This window comes from Perca fluviatilis, chromosome 14 (genome assembly GCF_010015445.1).
Source record: "Perca fluviatilis chromosome 14, GENO_Pfluv_1.0, whole genome shotgun sequence".
Lineage (NCBI taxonomy): Eukaryota > Metazoa > Chordata > Actinopteri > Perciformes > Percidae > Perca > Perca fluviatilis.
Genome location: NC_053125.1, coordinates 28,198,868 through 28,216,288, shown reverse-complemented (window position 1 = coordinate 28,216,288; position 17,421 = coordinate 28,198,868). Strand labels below are relative to the sequence as shown.

General features: G+C 39.0%; 1 protein-coding gene and 1 long non-coding RNA gene across 4 annotated transcripts; both read right to left on the bottom strand.

Moving 5' to 3' along the window:
• Positions 1–420: 420 nt before the first annotated feature.
• Positions 421–1,590, bottom strand: LOC120572289. Its single transcript, XR_005641414.1, has 2 exons — positions 1,461–1,590; positions 421–759 (listed from the first exon to the last, which is right to left on the bottom strand). It is a non-coding gene; the product is annotated as an uncharacterized LOC120572289 (long non-coding RNA).
• Positions 1,591–2,256: 666 nt separating this feature from the next.
• On the bottom strand, positions 2,257–17,366 carry LOC120572283 (toll-like receptor 13). 3 transcript variants are annotated; one of them, XM_039821529.1, is made up of 5 exons: positions 17,279–17,342; positions 16,485–16,582; positions 10,889–10,972; positions 9,438–9,555; positions 2,257–3,069 (listed from the first exon to the last, which is right to left on the bottom strand). In XM_039821529.1, the coding sequence occupies exons 3-5, from the start codon at positions 10,953–10,955 to the stop codon at positions 2,829–2,831; spliced, it is 426 nt and encodes a 141-aa protein (XP_039677463.1). In that variant the 5' UTR covers positions 10,956–10,972; positions 16,485–16,582; positions 17,279–17,342; the 3' UTR covers positions 2,257–2,828. The 3 variants fall into 3 exon arrangements, with proteins under 3 accessions (XP_039677463.1, XP_039677461.1, XP_039677460.1); XM_039821527.1 differs by lacking the exon at positions 16,485–16,582 and having other exon boundaries at positions 17,279–17,366; XM_039821526.1 differs by lacking the exons at positions 2,257–3,069; positions 9,438–9,555; positions 10,889–10,972 and adding an exon at positions 12,008–13,422.
• Between the last annotated feature and the right edge of the window lie 55 nt (positions 17,367–17,421).

The following is a 17,421-nucleotide window of genomic DNA, read 5'->3' as shown; positions in this document are numbered from 1 at the left end:
TCAAAATGTTCAATTAAACCTTTTTTTCAATTTTGTTTTGGTGTTTATTATGGCCATATGTGCATAACCAATTAAATGCACACCTAAAGTGTGCATTTAATTTACAAAAAAGTAATTTTTAGTGAAGTATTCTAAAAGCAACTTCAGTCTTTTAACATTACTTGTCAATTACAGGATATACAAGATCTTTTCTTGGAGGGGGACCATGACAGAGTGACAGAAGAGTCTGCCAGTGGAGTACTTTTACCACCCATCCAGTGCCCTCTGAGGCCGCAGACTGTGGCAGAACTGAGGGCAGCCAATGGCGGATAGCTTTGCATGACTGCACTTAACTATGTGATTCTTTACACATAAACATGGCAGGACAACACAGGAAAAACATTTTGTTTGTTATTTTAAAATGACAAATACCACTACTACTTTATATGTAGTACTGATTTTAATCCTTAACAGTTTTTGAAATGACATGCATTTACAGTATGGACTCCAGCAAAACAGTTAAATCTATACATTTTCAGTGAATAATAAATACATATATTCAAGTAAGAATTTGACTCTATTTCATAACAAATTACAGTAAATGCAATGATAATGCATATGAGGGTTAATGTGTACTGGCCTATGCGAAAGGGTACAAGTCCCATTTCATGACTAAAAACAGTGTAAGTGTAAATAGTCAAAATCCACAGGCTGACGTTGCAGAACTTCCTGAAGCCTTTTCAGCAGTCTCTCCATAAGCTGCCTCCCAGGCGAAGGTGCCTGTAATTATACACAACTTAGTGAAATCGGATGAGAAATGTAAAGGTTATGCCTTTAAGCCAGAAATACCTTAGACATACTAGTTTTTGTTTACAAACAAGTTTATACATGTATGTCCAAGTAAACCTTTAACCGATAATATCAGTTTAACAGTTATAAAATATTGTACTGGACTGTTTACATGATAATGTTAACTTATGTTCAGCTAAGGCAGTTTTTCAGTAACTGTGTTTTCCCAGTTTTAGGAGATGTCAGTAAACGCGTTCTGCCTGTGTGATTTGCCTAGAAACCTGTCAGTCAGCAGCTATACTTGTGATTGGAGGATAGTTATGGGGGAGGGGCGTTAACGCTCCGTGCCAGTGTTAGCTGAGCTCGTTCTCTTAAGACATCCATGACGGAGCTAATGAGAGATGCAAGCGAGTCAAGCCTCGTGCACCAGCAGTAACACTGGCCTTAAGGACTCCTAAAGGACAGGAATTACTGTTATTATAAATACTAGATTATAAAAGATAGATTGACATCCCCGGCGGGAGACTTATCTATAATTAGCCACACGTTAGCTGACGTGTGCTAACCATGGATGTATTAAGAGAACAGTTCTAACCTCTGTCAAAACAGCACAGATTAGGCCTACATTTAAAGTTAACAGTAAACCAGCCTGCTTCTACGTGAAATAAAATGGCAGAAATAAACAGACTTACATAGATTTGGAGGTTCCAGGTGAACTTGTGGAAGCCATTGCGGTGGTGTGTGGTTATAACACATGGATCGGTGAGGATGCCTGTGGAGGTGCGGTCTCTCCCAGTAGCCTATGCAAATTACCTGTAAACCACGCCCCTTGTCCCTCCTCTCAGGCCCCCCTCCCTACGCCAAAACAGTGACAGAAAGTTGAAACTGAAAACCAGTGACATTGTAAAAATCCTGACAGCGTAAAAAAAAACGTCACTGAAAAAGTCAGACATCAAGAAAAAATGTAGATTGGCATTGAAAAACCTATCATAATCCAAACAAATGTCAAAGTGAAATAAAATAATAGCATTGTGAGATTAATACTTTTTGATGTTTGTGTTTTATATTTCAGTTCAACATTTTTCAGTTCCAATATTTGTTGTTTCAATGCCAATTTTTATTTTCAATACTACAGGTTACTGTCACTGTCCTGGCTCCATACTTGATTGGCATGACAAAAAATACATCTGTGTTGCCAAAGCATAAGAACAAACATATATACATACATATAAACAACAACAAGGAGTAAATACATCTGATATAATAATACAAGTAAACAAGATAATTATGATATAAATGCAGATAAACTAATTCTAACATTCTGTGCATGTCCCTCAACATTAATATAAAAAATACAAATAAATAAAAAAATAGAGAAATAAAAATGATAATATATATAATTCTCTATTTATTTTGCCTCTCTCTCTCTCTCTCTGTCTCTCTCTCCCTCTCCCTTTCTCTCTCTTTGTCTCTCTCTCTATGTTTCTGTCTCTCTCTCTCTCTCTCTCCTTCCCTCCCTCTCTCTGTCTCTCTTTCTGTCTCTCTCTCTTTAACCGCCACTGACACAAACAGCCCTCAGGTGGCCCTGATAGACAGCTGTAGTATCCATGGTAACCGGCCATGTGCTTTGTGAATGAAATGAGACTTTGGGCCCTATTTTAACAATCTGAAATGCAAGTATCAAACGCTAAACGCAAGTAGCTTTGTGGGCGGCTCTCAGGCGCTGTTGCTATTATACCGGCGGGATAAATAAGTCTTGCGCCTGACGCAAATCTAAAATGGGTTGGTCTAGTAGCTACTAGGTAGCTACATTACTCTTAGGTGTGGTTTGGGCAAAATGTGCAATAAACTAATCAGATATCATATTCATATTAAATACTACTATTAAAGACTATCTGTCTATTTTAATATGAATGTATGAATACTATTCAAACAGTCTGGTCCTCGGTTCGTGTATCCATCCCCTATATCAAATGACCTTTGCAGGTAAGAAGAGCCCATTTAAATCCCTTTTGACATATACTATTTGTGACAATTTAAACAACAAAAATGTTTGTTTTTCATTCCTGGTTCTGAAAGAAACCCCTGATTGGGTTGTCCGTGGGACTTCCAGGTGTCATCAGAGCTCGCCGTATGTTCTGCCAGAAGACTCCTGTGTGTTGACCGGCTTGCGGCCAGCTCAGGTAGGTGCGTCTCTTCACCAGACTCCTCATTCGGTAGTACAGAGACAGCTCGCAGGCAGGGATGTCCTCCATAAACAGCAGGATCAGCACATCGTCCTGCTCGTCAAACAGACGGTAGCTGCAGACACCCAAACACATGACATAAGCTCCAATCAGTTTTGGAAACAAAATAAGTTATAAGCACTTCACGTCACCTCATGAACTGGCGCGTTGAATCGGCCATTGTGTGGTTACAAGGGATAAAGCTATGGCGCAGTTATGTTTAGGCATCAAAACAACAACTAAGATGAGGCACCAAAACGACAGTTATGTTTAGGCTCCAAAACAACAATTAAGTTGAGGCACCAAAACAGCAATTAAGGTGAGGCACCAAAACGACAACTAAGTTCAGGCACCAAAACGACTGTTAAGTTTAGGCTCCGAAACAACAATTTAGTTTAGGCTCCAAAATGACCAGTAAGTTTAGGCTCCAAAATGACAGTTAAGTTTAGGCATCAAAACAACAACTAAGATGAGGCACCAAAACGACAGTTAGGGTTAGGCACCAAAACAACAGTTAAGTTTAGGCACCCAAACGACCGTTAAGTTTAGGCTCCAAAACAACCGTTAAGTTTAGGCTCCAAAACAGCAATTAAGGTGAGGCACCAAAATGACAACTAAGTTTAGGCACCAAAACGACAGTTAAGTTCAGGCACCAAAACAACAATTAAGTTTAGGCACCAAAACAACAATTAAGTTAAGGCACCAAAACGACAATTAAGTTAAGGCTCCAAAACAACAATTAAGTTTAGGCACCAAAACCACAGTAAAGTTTAGGCACCCAAACAACCGTTAAGTTTAGGCTCTAAAACGACCGTTAAGTTTAGGCTCCAAAACAGCAATTAATGTGAGGCACCAAAACGACAACTAAGTTTAGGCACCAAAACGACAATTAAGTTTAGGCACCAAAACGACAATTAAGTTTAGGCTCCAAAACGACAATTAAGTTTAGGCACCAAAACCACAGTTAAGTTTAGGCTCCAAAACAACAATTAAGTTGAGGCACCAAAACGACAGTTAAGTTTAGGCTTCAAAACAACAATTATGTTTAGGCACCAAAACGACAAGTAAGTTGAGGCACAAAAACGACATTTACGTTGAGGCACCAAAACAAGAGTTAAGTTTAGTCAAAATTGTATTACTATAACATTATTGAATTAGATTTTTGCGGAGGATTTTACATAACTTCTGTCTGTAGCGTTCCCTTCTAGCTACAACCAGGCAGACTCAGACATGCACGCTGCAGGCTGTTGTAGACTTATATCGGTCAGTCGTTCATGTGGTTCTAGGAAAGGGACGCCTGCTACAAGTCCGTAGTTGTCAACGGATCATAGAAAGTATGAAGTTGGACTCCCTTTCTTTGTTGTTAGTTAACGGTTAATGATTGGTTAACAAGCATCGACTGTCAGTTAAAAAACCTCTAAGTTAGCATCTCTAGTACCTAGACTTAGATAGCGCACTGCCCAGGCACCAAAACGACAATTAAGTTTAGGCTCCAAAACGACAATTAAGTTTAGGCACCAAAACCACAGTCCAGTTTAGGCACCCAAACCAACCGTTAAGATTAGGCTCCAAAACGACCATTAAGTTTAGGCTCCAAAAACAACAATTAATTTGAGGCACCAAAACAGCAATTAAGGTGAGGCACCAAAACGACAACTAAGTTTAGGCACCAAAACGACTGTTAAGTTTAGGCTCTGAAACGACAAGTAAGTTTAGGCTCCAAAATGACAGTTAAGTTTAGGCTCCAAAACAACAATTAAGTTTAGGCACCAAAACAACAATTAAGTTGAGACACCAAACGACAAATAAGTTTAGGGGCCCAAAACGACAAAGCCAGTTAAGTTCAGGCACCAAAACAACAGTTAAGTTTAGGCACCAAAACCACAGTTAAGTTTAGGCACCCAAACGAACGGCAAGTTTAGGCACCAAAACAACAGTTAAATTTAGGCACCAAAACAACAGTTAACTTTAGCCACCAAAACAACAATTAAGTTGAGGCACCAAAACAACAACTAAGATGAGGCACCAAAACAATAATAAATGTAGGTGAGGGGAAGAAAGTGAATAAGGGAATTAAGTTAAAAAAGGAAAAGTAATTAGGGGCAAAAAAAGTGGGGTTTTTTTGGTTTTGGAAGGGAGAGGGGTGGTTGGTTGAATTTGTGTTTTTTTTTAAAAAAAAAAAAAAAATTGTGGGGGGGGAACAAAAAAAAAAAAAAAGAGGAAGCAAAAAAAAAAAAATAAAAACACACCACAAACAATTAAGTTAACCCCAACACAACAAAAAAGTTTAGGCCCCACAACCACAGTTAAGTTTAGGCTCCAAAACGACCTTTAAGTTTAGGCTCCAAAACAGCAATTAAGGTGAGGCACCAAAACGACAACTAAGTTTAGGCACCAAACGACAGTTAAGTTCAGGCACCAAAACAACAATTAAGTTTAGGCGACCAAAACCACAGTTAAGTTTAGGCTCCAAAAAAAAAAATAAGAAAACCCCCAAAACAACCAATTAAATTTAAGCTTCAAACAACAATTAAGTTTAGGCACCAAAACATCAAGTAAGTTGAGGCACAAAAACGACATTTACGTTGAGGCATCAAAACAAGAGTTAAGTTTAGTCAAAATTATATTACTATAACATTATTGAATTAGATTTTGTGAGATTTTACATAACTTCTGTCTGTAGCTGTATCCCTTCTAGCTACAACCAGGCAGACTCAGACATGCACGCTGCAGGCTGTTGTAGACTTATATCGGTCAGTCGTTCATGTGGTTCTAGGAAAGGGACGCGTGCTACAAGTCCGTAGTTGTCGACGGATCATAGAAAGTATGAAGTTGGACTCCCTTTCTTTGTTGTTAGTTAACGGTTAATGATTGGTTAACAAGCATCGACTGTCAGTTAAAAAAACCTCTAAGTTAGCATATCTAGTAACTAGACTTAGAGGCGGCACTGCCAAGGCACCAAAACGACAATTAAGTTTAGGCTCCAAAACGACAATTACGTTTAGGCACCAAAACCACAGTCAAGTTTAGGCACCCAAACGACCGTTAAGATTAGGCTCCAAAACGACCATTAAGTTTAGGCTCCAAAACAACAATTAATTTGAGGCACCAAAACAGCAATTAAGGTGAGGCACCAAAACGACAACTAAGTTTAAGCACCAAAACGACTTAAGTTTAGGCTCTGAAACGACAAGTAAGTTTAGGCTCCAAAATGACAGTTAAGTTTAGGCTCCAAAACAACAATTAAGTTTAGGCACCAAAACAACAATTAAGTTGAGACACCAAAACGACAAATAAGTTTAGGCACCAAAACGACAGTTAAGTTCAGGCACCAAAACAACAATTAAGTTTAGGCACCAAAACGACAATTAAGTTTAGGCACCAAAACCACAGTTAAGTTTAGGCACCCAAACGACCGTCAAGTTTAGGCACCAAAACAACAGTTAAATTTAGGCACCAAAACAACAGTTAACTTTAGCCACCAAAACAACAATTAAGTTGAGGCACCAAAACAACAACTAAGATGAGGCACCAAAACAATAATTAAGTTAAGGCACCAAAACGACAATTAAGTTAAGGCTCCAAAACAACAATTAAGTTTAGGCACCAAAACCACAGTTAAGTTTAGGCTCCAAAACGACCTTTAAGTTTAGGCTCCAAAACAGCAATTAAGGTGAGGCACCAAAACGACAACTAAGTTTAGGCACCAAAACGACAGTTAAGTTCAGGCACCAAAACAACAATTAAGTTTAAGCACCAAAACCACAATTAAGTTTAGGCTCCAAAACAACAATTAAGTTGAGGCACCAAAACGACAGTTAAGTTTAGGCTTCAAAACAACAGATTAAGTTTAGGCACCAAAACAACAAGTAAGTTGAGGCACAAAAACGACATTTACGTTGAGGCACCAAAACGAGAGTTAAGTTTAGTAAAAATTATATTACTATAACGTTATTGAATTAGATTTTGCGAGATTTTACATAACTTCTGTCTGTAGCTGTATCCCTTCTAGCTACAACCAGGCAGACTCAGACATGCACGCTGCAGGCTGTTTTAGACTTATATCGGTCAGTCGTTCATGTGGTTCTAGGAAAGGGACGCCTGCTACAAGTCCGTAGTTGTCGACGGATCATAGAAAGTATGAAGTTGGACTCCCTTTCTTTGTTGTTAGTTAACGGTTAATGATTGGTTAACAAGCATCGACTGTCAGTTAAAAAAACCTCTAAGTTAGCATCTCTAGTACCTAGACTTAGAGGCGGCACTGCCAAGGCACCAAAACGACAATTAAGTTTAGGCACCAAAACCACAGTCAAGTTTAGGCACCCAAACGACCGTTAAGATTAGGCTCCAAAACGACCATTAAGTTTAGGCTCCAAAACAACAATTAATTTGAGGCACCAAAACAGCAATTAAGGTGAGGCACCAAAACGACAACTAAGTTTAGGCACCAAAACGACTGTTAAGTTTAGGCTCTGAAACGACAAGTAAGTTTAGGCTCCAAAATGACAGTTAAGTTTAGGCTCCAAAACAACAATTAAGTTTAGGCACCAAAACAACAATTAAGTTGAGACACCAAAACGACAAATAAGTTCAGGCACCAAAACAACAATTAAGTTTAGGCACCAAAACGACAATTAAGTTTAGGCACCAAAACCACAGTTAAGTTTAGGCACCCAAACGACCGTCAAGTTTAGGCACCAAAACAACAGTTAAATTTAGGCACCAAAACAACAGTTAACTTTAGCCACCAAAACAACAATTAAGTTGAGGCACCAAAACAACAACTAAGATGAGGCACCAAAACAATAATTAAGTTAAGGCACCAAAACGACAATTAAGTTAAGGCTCCAAAACAACAATTAAGTTTAGGCACCAAAACCACAGTTAAGTTTAGGCTCCAAAACGACCGTTAAGTTTAGGCTCCAAAACAGCAATTAAGGTGAGGCACCAAAACGACAATTAAGTTCAGGCACCAAAACAACAATTAAGTTTAGGCACCAAAACAACAAGTAAGTTGAGGCACCAAAACGACAGTTAAGTTTAGGCTTCAAAACAACAATTAAGTTTAGGCACCAAAACCACAGTTAAGTTTAGGCTCCAAAACAACAATTAAGTTGAGGCACCAAAACGACAGTTAAGTTTAGGCTTCAAAACAACAATTAAGTTTAGGCACCAAAACAACAAGTAAGTTGAGGCACAAAAACGACATTTACGTTGAGGCATCAAAACAAGAGTTAAGTTTAGTCAAAATTATATTACTATAACATTATTGAATTAGATTTTGTGAGATTTTACATAACTTCTGTCTGTAGCTGTATCCCTTCTAGCTACAACCAGGCAGACTCAGACATGCACGCTGCAGGCTGTTGTAGACTTATATCGGTCAGTCGTTCATGTGGTTCTAGGAAAGGGACGCCTGCTACAAGTCCGTAGTTGTCGACGGATCATAGAAAGTATGAAGTTGGACTCCCTTTCTTTGTTGTTAGTTAACGGTTAATGATTGGTTAACAAGCATTGACTGTCAGTTAAAAAAACCTCTAAGTTAGCATCTCTAGTACCTAGACTTAGAGGCGGCGCTGCCAAGGCACCAAAACGACAATTAAGTTTAGGCTCCAAAACAACAATTAAGTTTAGGCACCAAAACGACCGTTAAGATTAGGCTCCAAAACAACAATTAATTTGAGGCACCAAAACAGCAATTAAGGTGAGGCACCAAAACGACAACTAAGTTTAGGCACCAAAACGACTGTTAAGTTTAGGCTCTGAAACGACAAGTAAGTTTAGGCTCCAAAATGACAGTTAAGTTTAGGCTCCAAAACAACAGTTAAGTTTAGGCACCCAAACGACCGTCAAGTTGAGGCACCAAAACAACAGTTAAATTTAGCCACCAAACAACAGTTAACTTTAGCCACCAAAACAACAATTAAGTTGAGGCACCAAAACAATAATTAAGTTAAGGCACCAAAACGACAATTAAGTTAAGGCTCCAAAACAACAATTAAGTTTAGGCACCAAAACCACAGTTAAGTTTAGGCACCCAAACAACCGTTAAGTTTAGGCTCTAAAACAGCAATTAAGGTGAGGCACCAAAACGAGAGTTAAGTTTAGTTAAAATTATATTACTATAATGTTAATCAATTAGATTTTGCGAGATTTTACATAACTTCTGTCTGTAGCTGTATCCCTTCTAGCTACAACCAGGCAGACTCAGACATGCACGCTGCAGGCTGTTGTAGACTTATATCGGTCAGTCGTTCATGTGGTTCTGGGAAAGCGACGCGTGCTACAAGTCCGTAGTTGTCCACGGATCATGGAAAGTATGAAGTTGTACTCCCTTTCTTTGTTGTTAGTTAACGGTTAATGATTCATGACATCGACTGTCAGTTAAAAAAAACTGTTAAGTTAGCATCACAAGTACCTAGACTTAGAGGTGGCGCTGCCTACCTTGCCATCTGGATCTCTCTGGAGCACCACTCGCTCTGCAGGTAGTTTCGGCTGATCACACAGATGGTCTTCCTGCTGCCGTAGATGGCATCTGTAATGTTTTCTACGATGGGCTTACCTGTCAAAACAACAGCCGCTTTTAGACTAGCAATGCACCTCAGCAATTAAAAAGGCTTTTTTTCTACTAGGAGCTGCCCCGACAAACTGCCTAGTAACTCTTTCTACGTGGCTCTAAATTGAATAATGAAAAGGACTAATTTAATTCTTTAATGAACCATTGGTTTGGGTTTTCCTGAGAAACGGGTGTCTTCTTTGCAAGTTCAGGACTCTTCCTTCCTATCTTTTGTCCATAGACTGTAAAAAAGAAACAGGTGTCACCTTCAGGTCTGAAAAGTGAGGCCATTGCAGAAACCTTCATGCTCTTTAACGGCCAGCAGATTTTAAAGAAGTCTACTAGAAAATGACTCTACATCTCATCATCGTAAAAAACACTTAATTTAAAGTCAACAGAAACAAAATCAAACTATCAGCCCGTCTTGGTTCATCTTTCTCTTGTTCCAACAATAACCTCTCTGGTTTGGTTAAAATAAATCCTTAATTCACCATTTACATTTCAATATACACTCACCTAAAGGATTATTAGGAACACCTGTTACATTTCTCTTTAATGCAATTATCTAATCAACCAATCACATTGCAGCTGCTTCAATGCATTTAGGGGTGTGGTCCAGGTCTAGACAATCTCCTGAACTCCAAACTGAATGTCAGAATGAGAAAGAAAGTTTGATCTAAGCAACTTTGAGTGTGGCATGGTTGTTGGTGCCAGACGGACTTTTCTGAGTTTTTCACAATCTGCTCAGGTTGAACAAAAAGGATCTTACGCTTTAACAAAAAGGTATATCTCTGCAGGGGTTAGAATAATAACCTGAGCCTGTCAGTGGCAAAAATACCACTTTTAGACAAAGAAATTTGAGATTGTGTATTTAATTTGTCCTAAAGGGTTACATTTGCTGCCGGTTACTGCATCCTCGTTCTATAGAGACAGAGCCCATTGCGTCGTACTCTTACATGGACATTTGTCAAGTGCAAATGGAAAAGGCAAATGTTACATTGAAATGGAAAAGCCAAATGTTAAATTCAAAAGATAAATCATTTTACATTTCAACTTTGCTTTTACAGTTTCCTTTTTCTTTTTAAATTCAATTATGTCATGATTTTTCCTAGTAGCGTAGTAGAATAATATTTTTAATTTGATCTTGATTCGTTTTCTCTTTGGACTTTCAGTTTTAATTATGAATAAATATATCCTCTATATAAATGTGCTCTGTCTCTATCCTGGACGAATTTCAAAAAGAAAATTCACATTAGTCACTCAGACAGCAATGCATGGAAAAAAGTAGGTTCCAGGTTGAGAAAACAATAACAAAATCACCCTTTAAATACAAACAGACCTGGTTCGAAGTCTCTGTGGTGCAAACAGAGTCTCCATCCTTGCTCCCCCTCCAGCACTGGAAGCATCTCCTCGTAGACCCAGGCTTCATCGTAAACATTGTAGGAGACAAAAGCATCGTAGTGGTGAGGAGAGCCCTTCCTTCCCCTCCTCTTATCGTAGATGAAGGCCAGAAAGAGGTAGTAGGCGTAGGCAAGTTGCCACCTCAGGAAATGGTAAATAAAGGATGCAAGGAGGGTAAACAGAATCAGAAAAGTGCTGAATACGAAGCAGAAGAAGCCAGCGTCTATCCAGCAGGAGCTAGTGTCAAAGTCCAGGAACTTGTTCCCCTTTTGGCTCACAGGAAAGGCACAAGTATACTGGTGGACATTAACTACCTGCGTCTGGTTGTTGCTTTGCACCCATTGGTTGAAGACAATGTTGGAGCATTCGCACGTTAAAGGGTTGTTATTCAGGTCCAGGTACGTCAACGCAGGGAGGCATTGGAGGGCCGTTTTGTTGATGACCGACAACTCATTCCCGTTTAGTTTAAGCCATCTGAGGGTCAGCAGGTTCGCCCCGCCGAGGAAATCCAAATATCTAAATTTATTGTTGGAGAGATCGAGTTTCTGCAAGTTTGGAATTTGCCAGAACAGTTCAGGGGTTAAATGTGACAGATCGCTGTTTATTATCTGAAGAACCTTCAGTCGGGGAGTGTGTTTAAATGTGTCTGCGTGCAACGACTTCCTGAAGAAATTGTCAGAAGTTAAGATCTCTAAAGATTTAAGGCCCTTGAGCAGATCTTGTGTAATGTCTTCAACAAGAAATACGTAGTAAACTTTGAGTATAAGCTTCTTCAAGTTCGGTAAATTTGAGAAAGGTGAATAATCATTTTGTTGAGAACTTCTCAGTTCCCACTTTGAGGTAAGATGTAATGTCAGATTCTCTAACTGTGCGAGTCCTATGAACATCTCTTTTCTGTAATGTCGAGGTGTAATAATAAGAGTTTGAAGATTATCAAGTCCTTGGAAAGCCCCTTCATTCACATCGTAACATTTGTCATTTTCTAAATCCAAAGAACGGAGGGAGGACAGGTTTCTAAAGTCTTCTGGCATGAGCTTTAAGAGACGATTATTGTATAAACTCAAAGATTTGAGTTTCTGCAAGCCAACCTTGAAGGTATTGTCAAAAGTAAAAACAGCATTTTCTCCAATATTAAGTTCTTTCAAATCATTCAAGTTTTGAAAAACACATCCTTTCATTATTGAAATGAAATTTTTGTAGCGTTGTCAATCTTGTCAAATTCATGAATGCATTACAGTCGAGTTCAGTAATGTAGTTTAAGCTCAGATCCAAGGTTTCCAGTGTGGAGAGTCCTGTGAGTGCGAGGGGCACTTTGGTCAGTTCGTTATTGCCCAAAACCAGATACCTGAGCTGTGAAATCGATCTGAGTGAATGCTCTGACATCTTGGACAGCTTGTTAGAAGATAAACTGAGGTCAGTGACCTGAGAACAAGACTTCAGCAGGTTGTCGTCTATGCTGAAAATGTGGTTATACACTAAATCAAGAGTTCTTAGAGAAGGAATTTGGCAGGCGACGTCTATGAGACCTTCATCTATCCTCGCCTTCATCGATATCAGAAAAAGTGTTTGTAGTGACTCAGTGGTCTGCAGCACCATGCGGCACGACTCAAAGCTAATATAAGTTCCACCTAGGAACAAACTAGTTAGGTTTCTCAGAAAGGTCTTGTTTGATACGTCCCATTCAATGTCGCTGCTACAATTAATTAACTCGAGAGACCACAAATGAGGAAAGATGTCTTTTGTAAGACTGAACTTTCTCAGAGGGTTCATAGTCAGATACAGGGTCTTTATCTTTGAGATGTTTAAAGGCAGGTCGTCTGATTGAAAAGAGGTCAACGTGTTGTTCTCAAGAGACAACTTATTTAAAGTTGATAGTTTAAAGATGGGAGCAACATCTGTTATTTGTTGTAGGTAATTAGAGCCCAGATCTAATTCCTCTAAGCTGACCAGGGACTGAAAGGCCACAGGGGAGATATAACTGATACAGTTACTCTCTAGAGATAGCTTGACTAGTTTGGACAGTCGTTGAAACATTTTGTCGGTCACTTTTGTAAGATTATTGTTGGACAGGTTGAGGAACTTTAACTTCTCCAAGTCTGCAAAAGCTCCATCATCAATGTGGGAAATCAAATTATAGTCCAATATTGCAACAGTGAGCTTTGTTAAATATTTTAAATCTCTCCTGGTGATCTTTGAAATGCTGTTTGAGCTGAGATCCAGTGATGATGCATTTCTGGGAATGTCGTCGGGAATAGCAGTGAGGCTGCGATATTCACATGTAACCAACAGCTCATTCGCATCTTCAGAGTACTCAATTGTGCAGTTTTTCAGTGAAAAAGCCAGTAAGGGGTTGTAATGAAGCAGGAAAGACAGAAGAGGAACAAGGAACAGAGGCCAACTTCTTGTATATTGCATGATGGTGTTTGGGATCTAACTCTGAGGTGGAGAAGTTTTTCTTTCAATGCTGCACATCTAAGGAGGATGAAAGAAGAAAGCTTTACTCTACGGTACATTTTAAACATTTTAAAATGAATGTTCCACTAAATGTTTGGTCTTTTTTTTCTTTGACATTTTTCTTTTCAGTATTTCATTTCTTTTATAAAAGATAAAATTTGTTTTCGGGTTGTAAACGTTTTATATATGGGTGAATCTGGAGCATGAGCGTTACCTCTGTATAAAGCATATGGTTCGGCAAATTTTGACCCTACAAGACGAGAGGATGTCCAGCAAGATAAAAAAAGACGTCTTGAAGAACGATGATTCATTGCCGTGCACTGTGGTAGCCACCCTAATGGCCATGTTAGCTGAGCACAAGGCCTCGCTTCTAACCGAGATCAAGTCTTTCCATGCCGAATTCAACATGGCATTTTCCAAACTCTAGACTAATATATTGGATCTAGACTACTATATTGGACCACCAACAGCGTCTTTCATCTTTCGATACATTTGCTAACACCACGAGCCAGGACATGAAAACTGGCTAGCTGAGATATCTGAGGTATTTAAGTATTTAAAGTCAAAGTACTTGCATAACGAGTTATTCTCTTAATGTTATTTGCATATCAATTTAAATGAAAAAAAACTACCACAAACAAGGCCTGCCTTTTAAAAAAAGTTCCTATCCTAACCAGCATATAATGGAAATATGTTTTATTCATGGATTTATTTTGAGACGGTTTTATTTTCTATAACCATGGAAGCATTTGCAAACAAAGTGTGTTAAGCAGCGGGAATGGGGAGGCGATGTGAGAGATCCAGCCAAATAAATAAGATATAACAGCATCCTACGCAACCTGGCGGAGAAGTAAACGACGCTGTGGAGAGAAATAGATGGAAACTATGATTTAAAAATGGGAATAATGAAAAACAAACATTTTCACTTTTACCGGAGGCTGTATTACGGAGGGTCAGCGGAACTGCGCCCGGGCTCTGGAGCACCGAAGCCGGCTTCGAAGCCGATGAAGGATCGGCAATTCCCCATATATACAGTATCTATGGCAACCAAACTTCACTGGTGAGACAAACTTGTGACGGTCAGGAAGATGGGGGAAAACTGATCAGAAAATGTAAGGGAACGTTGTAGAAATTTAGTGGAGTAGAAAGTATCAAATTGCTGCAAAATGTAACAAAGTAAAAGTCAAAAGTATGCATTATTGATTCTACTTAATTGAAGTACAGATATGTGGAAAATGTACCTAAGTACAGTAACAAAGTATTTGTACATTCTACCACTGCATTTTGCCCCTATAAATAGCGCAATCAGTCACCAAATAACGCAGGATTTAATCAGTTTAATTCCTGATGTAAATTGCAGTGTTTGTGTTTTTACCAACAAATGATCAGAAATACATTACAATAAAATATTATCATTGTAAACAAATGTAGAATTAAATAAAATACAGTAACCAATTATTTAGAGCAAACTGTCATCACTCAAATGTGCGTAAGAGTGCTCTTAGTGTTCGTAGATTTTGTTCTTAGCTAAGAACAAATCCAAGATAAAACATTAGTGAATGTCAGAATCTTTGTAAAATGTGCGTAAGTGGGGTTTAAGAACACATTTCTTCGTAAGAACAGTTGGTGAATGAGGCCCAATGAAGGTGCTCAACCGACAGCTTTTTTTCCCTCAACTCCTAGCTGAGGTTCTTGGCGAACAAATACAGGACTCAGCCCCGGATCTGGAAAGAGCTCACCGAACGTTAGTACCGAGACCGGGCCCTGATGAGAGGCCTCGAGCTGTGGTGTTGCGTTTCCACAGATTCCAGACCCGGGAGTTGGTTTTACACAAGGCTAGAAGGCTTCGGGGCAAGCTGACTTACAAGGGCTCCCCGATCACCCCGAGTTTAAAATGTTTTCATACCTAGAACACAATACTTCAGCTAATTTTAAATGCTGGTAATTTAAAAATAATATTAAAGCCTAAAATGTTGTTTTTGAAATTTTTGACTTTTTAAATGGTGCCCTGCAACACAAAACCGTTTTTTCCTTGTATTTTTAAAAATATGTTAGGTCTATATGTGTTTGTGTTATGCTGTGAATGTGAAAATAAACTGCCACCTCCTCTGTCAACTCTAGACACTGACAAGAAAGAAACAGAGAAATCAGGCTAATTAGGCTAGCTGTTAGCCACTCAGATTCCATCAGCTTAGCTTGTTGAATATTAATGAGAACTGGCAGAAATCGAGCTGAGTCTTCCTGCAGGCTTTCTATACCGCGCTAGAATGGCTTGAAACAAGGTAACCAAGGCATTTTTTCCACAAAAAAATGTTTCAGAGTCCAGAGTCCACGGTAGAACATCAGACATTACCACAAAGTAATGAAATACATGTGGCAGGGCATCTTTAATAATCCCCCAAATTGGTCCAATTGGAGCACAAGAACAAAATGGTTCTAGGGTTCGCCTGGTTAGCTCACCTAGTAGAGTGGGCGCCCATATAGAGGTTTGACTCCGATCTGCGGCCCTTTGCTGCCTGTCATTCCCTCTCTCTCTCTCCCCTTTCAAGTCTAAGCTGTCCTATACAAATAAAGGCCTAAAATGCCAAACAACAAAAAAAGGGTTCTAGGAACGTTATGTTCTAGGAAATGCAAAAATCCCTCATGTCAGAAAGCGGCTAATGTCTCAATGCCCCCCCCTCCCTCCCCGTTGCACCCAAAGTTGCTCCCATGGTTAGGGTCAATTAGATGATAGATGCACAGGAAAATGATTGGTTGCACTTTTGAAGAATCAAAGACAATAAACTCGGTACTTGTACTTACACACTAAATATCTTTTTGTTGATACTTTTTATATCTTAGCTCATTCAGAGCTTCCCCTTCCTGTTATACTCTGAACTTTACTGTTTTCTCTTCACTTCTGCTTAGATGCTAAACTCCATTTTGTGGTCTCAGTACTTGCAAATAAAGCTGAATCTAATCTAACTGGTGAACAACATGAAACAACGGTTGAATGAACAAAGGAAAACCACAAAAAGGAAGAAAAGTATTGTAAGTATTGTAGTAGTATTGAAATTATTGAAAGAAGTGAGATTTCTTACAAAGTAACGGGCAGAATGAGATCAGTCCATCCTCCGTCAAAGACGATTTTGTTCTGTTCAGTTTCAGTTCAGTTTTAACAGTGTACCCACTTCCTGAGCTAAAAGGACAAAGGAAATAGTGACGACACAGGTTTTACGTAAAACAACAATGCAGATGAGCTCTTTGTTTGTTTCACATGCAGGAAAGTTCATGAAAGTTCATGAAGCTCCGTCCCACCTGGAGCATCCAAACACATATGTCAGGATCAGCGGTGGAAGAAGTATTCAGATCCTGTACTTGAGTAAAAGTACTAATACCACACAGCAAAAATACTCTTTTACAAGTCAAAGTCCTGCATTGAAAATGTTACTTCAACATTTTAGAAAGTGTAAAGGATCCAAACAGTTGTGTGTTTAATGGTCTAATCATCTCAGCTGGACTTGTAGGCCGTCATATTGTTGGCTAGTTTAATTTATGATAAAACATCAGATTTTATAAACTACATGTGTTTTGTGTGATGAAGGTAGTGTAATAAAAAGTACAATATTTCTCTCTGAAATGTGGCGGAGTAGAAGTAGAAAGTTGCATGAAAAGAAAAGACTCAAGTAAAGTACAAGTACCTCAACATTTGGACTTAGTACTGGAGTAAATGTATTTAGTTACACTCCGCCACTGATACGTTTGTTGTTGAACTGTCTCTTTACTGAGCGAAGCTACAACATTTTTATCTGTTAACTTCGTGTCTAATCCACCAACCCTCTCACACTAAATCTGTAGACAGGACGGCAACAACATGAACACATTCAGACGTTACCTTTTATCTCTGGAGTCATGTCAGGAGGAATCGGCAAGACGAGAGTAGTTTGTCTTTCTCTAACTTCTCTTCAACTGCAGCTCATCAGGAACTATGAGCCCTATTTCTGTCGGTAGAGGATGAAAATGTCACTCAGTGACCTT

What these genes read in the sequence shown, in the direction of transcription:
- LOC120572283 (XM_039821526.1), bottom strand. Translation starts at nt 13,365, where the DNA reads ATGCAATATACAAGAAGTTGGCCTCTGTTCCTTGTTCCTCTTCTGTCT.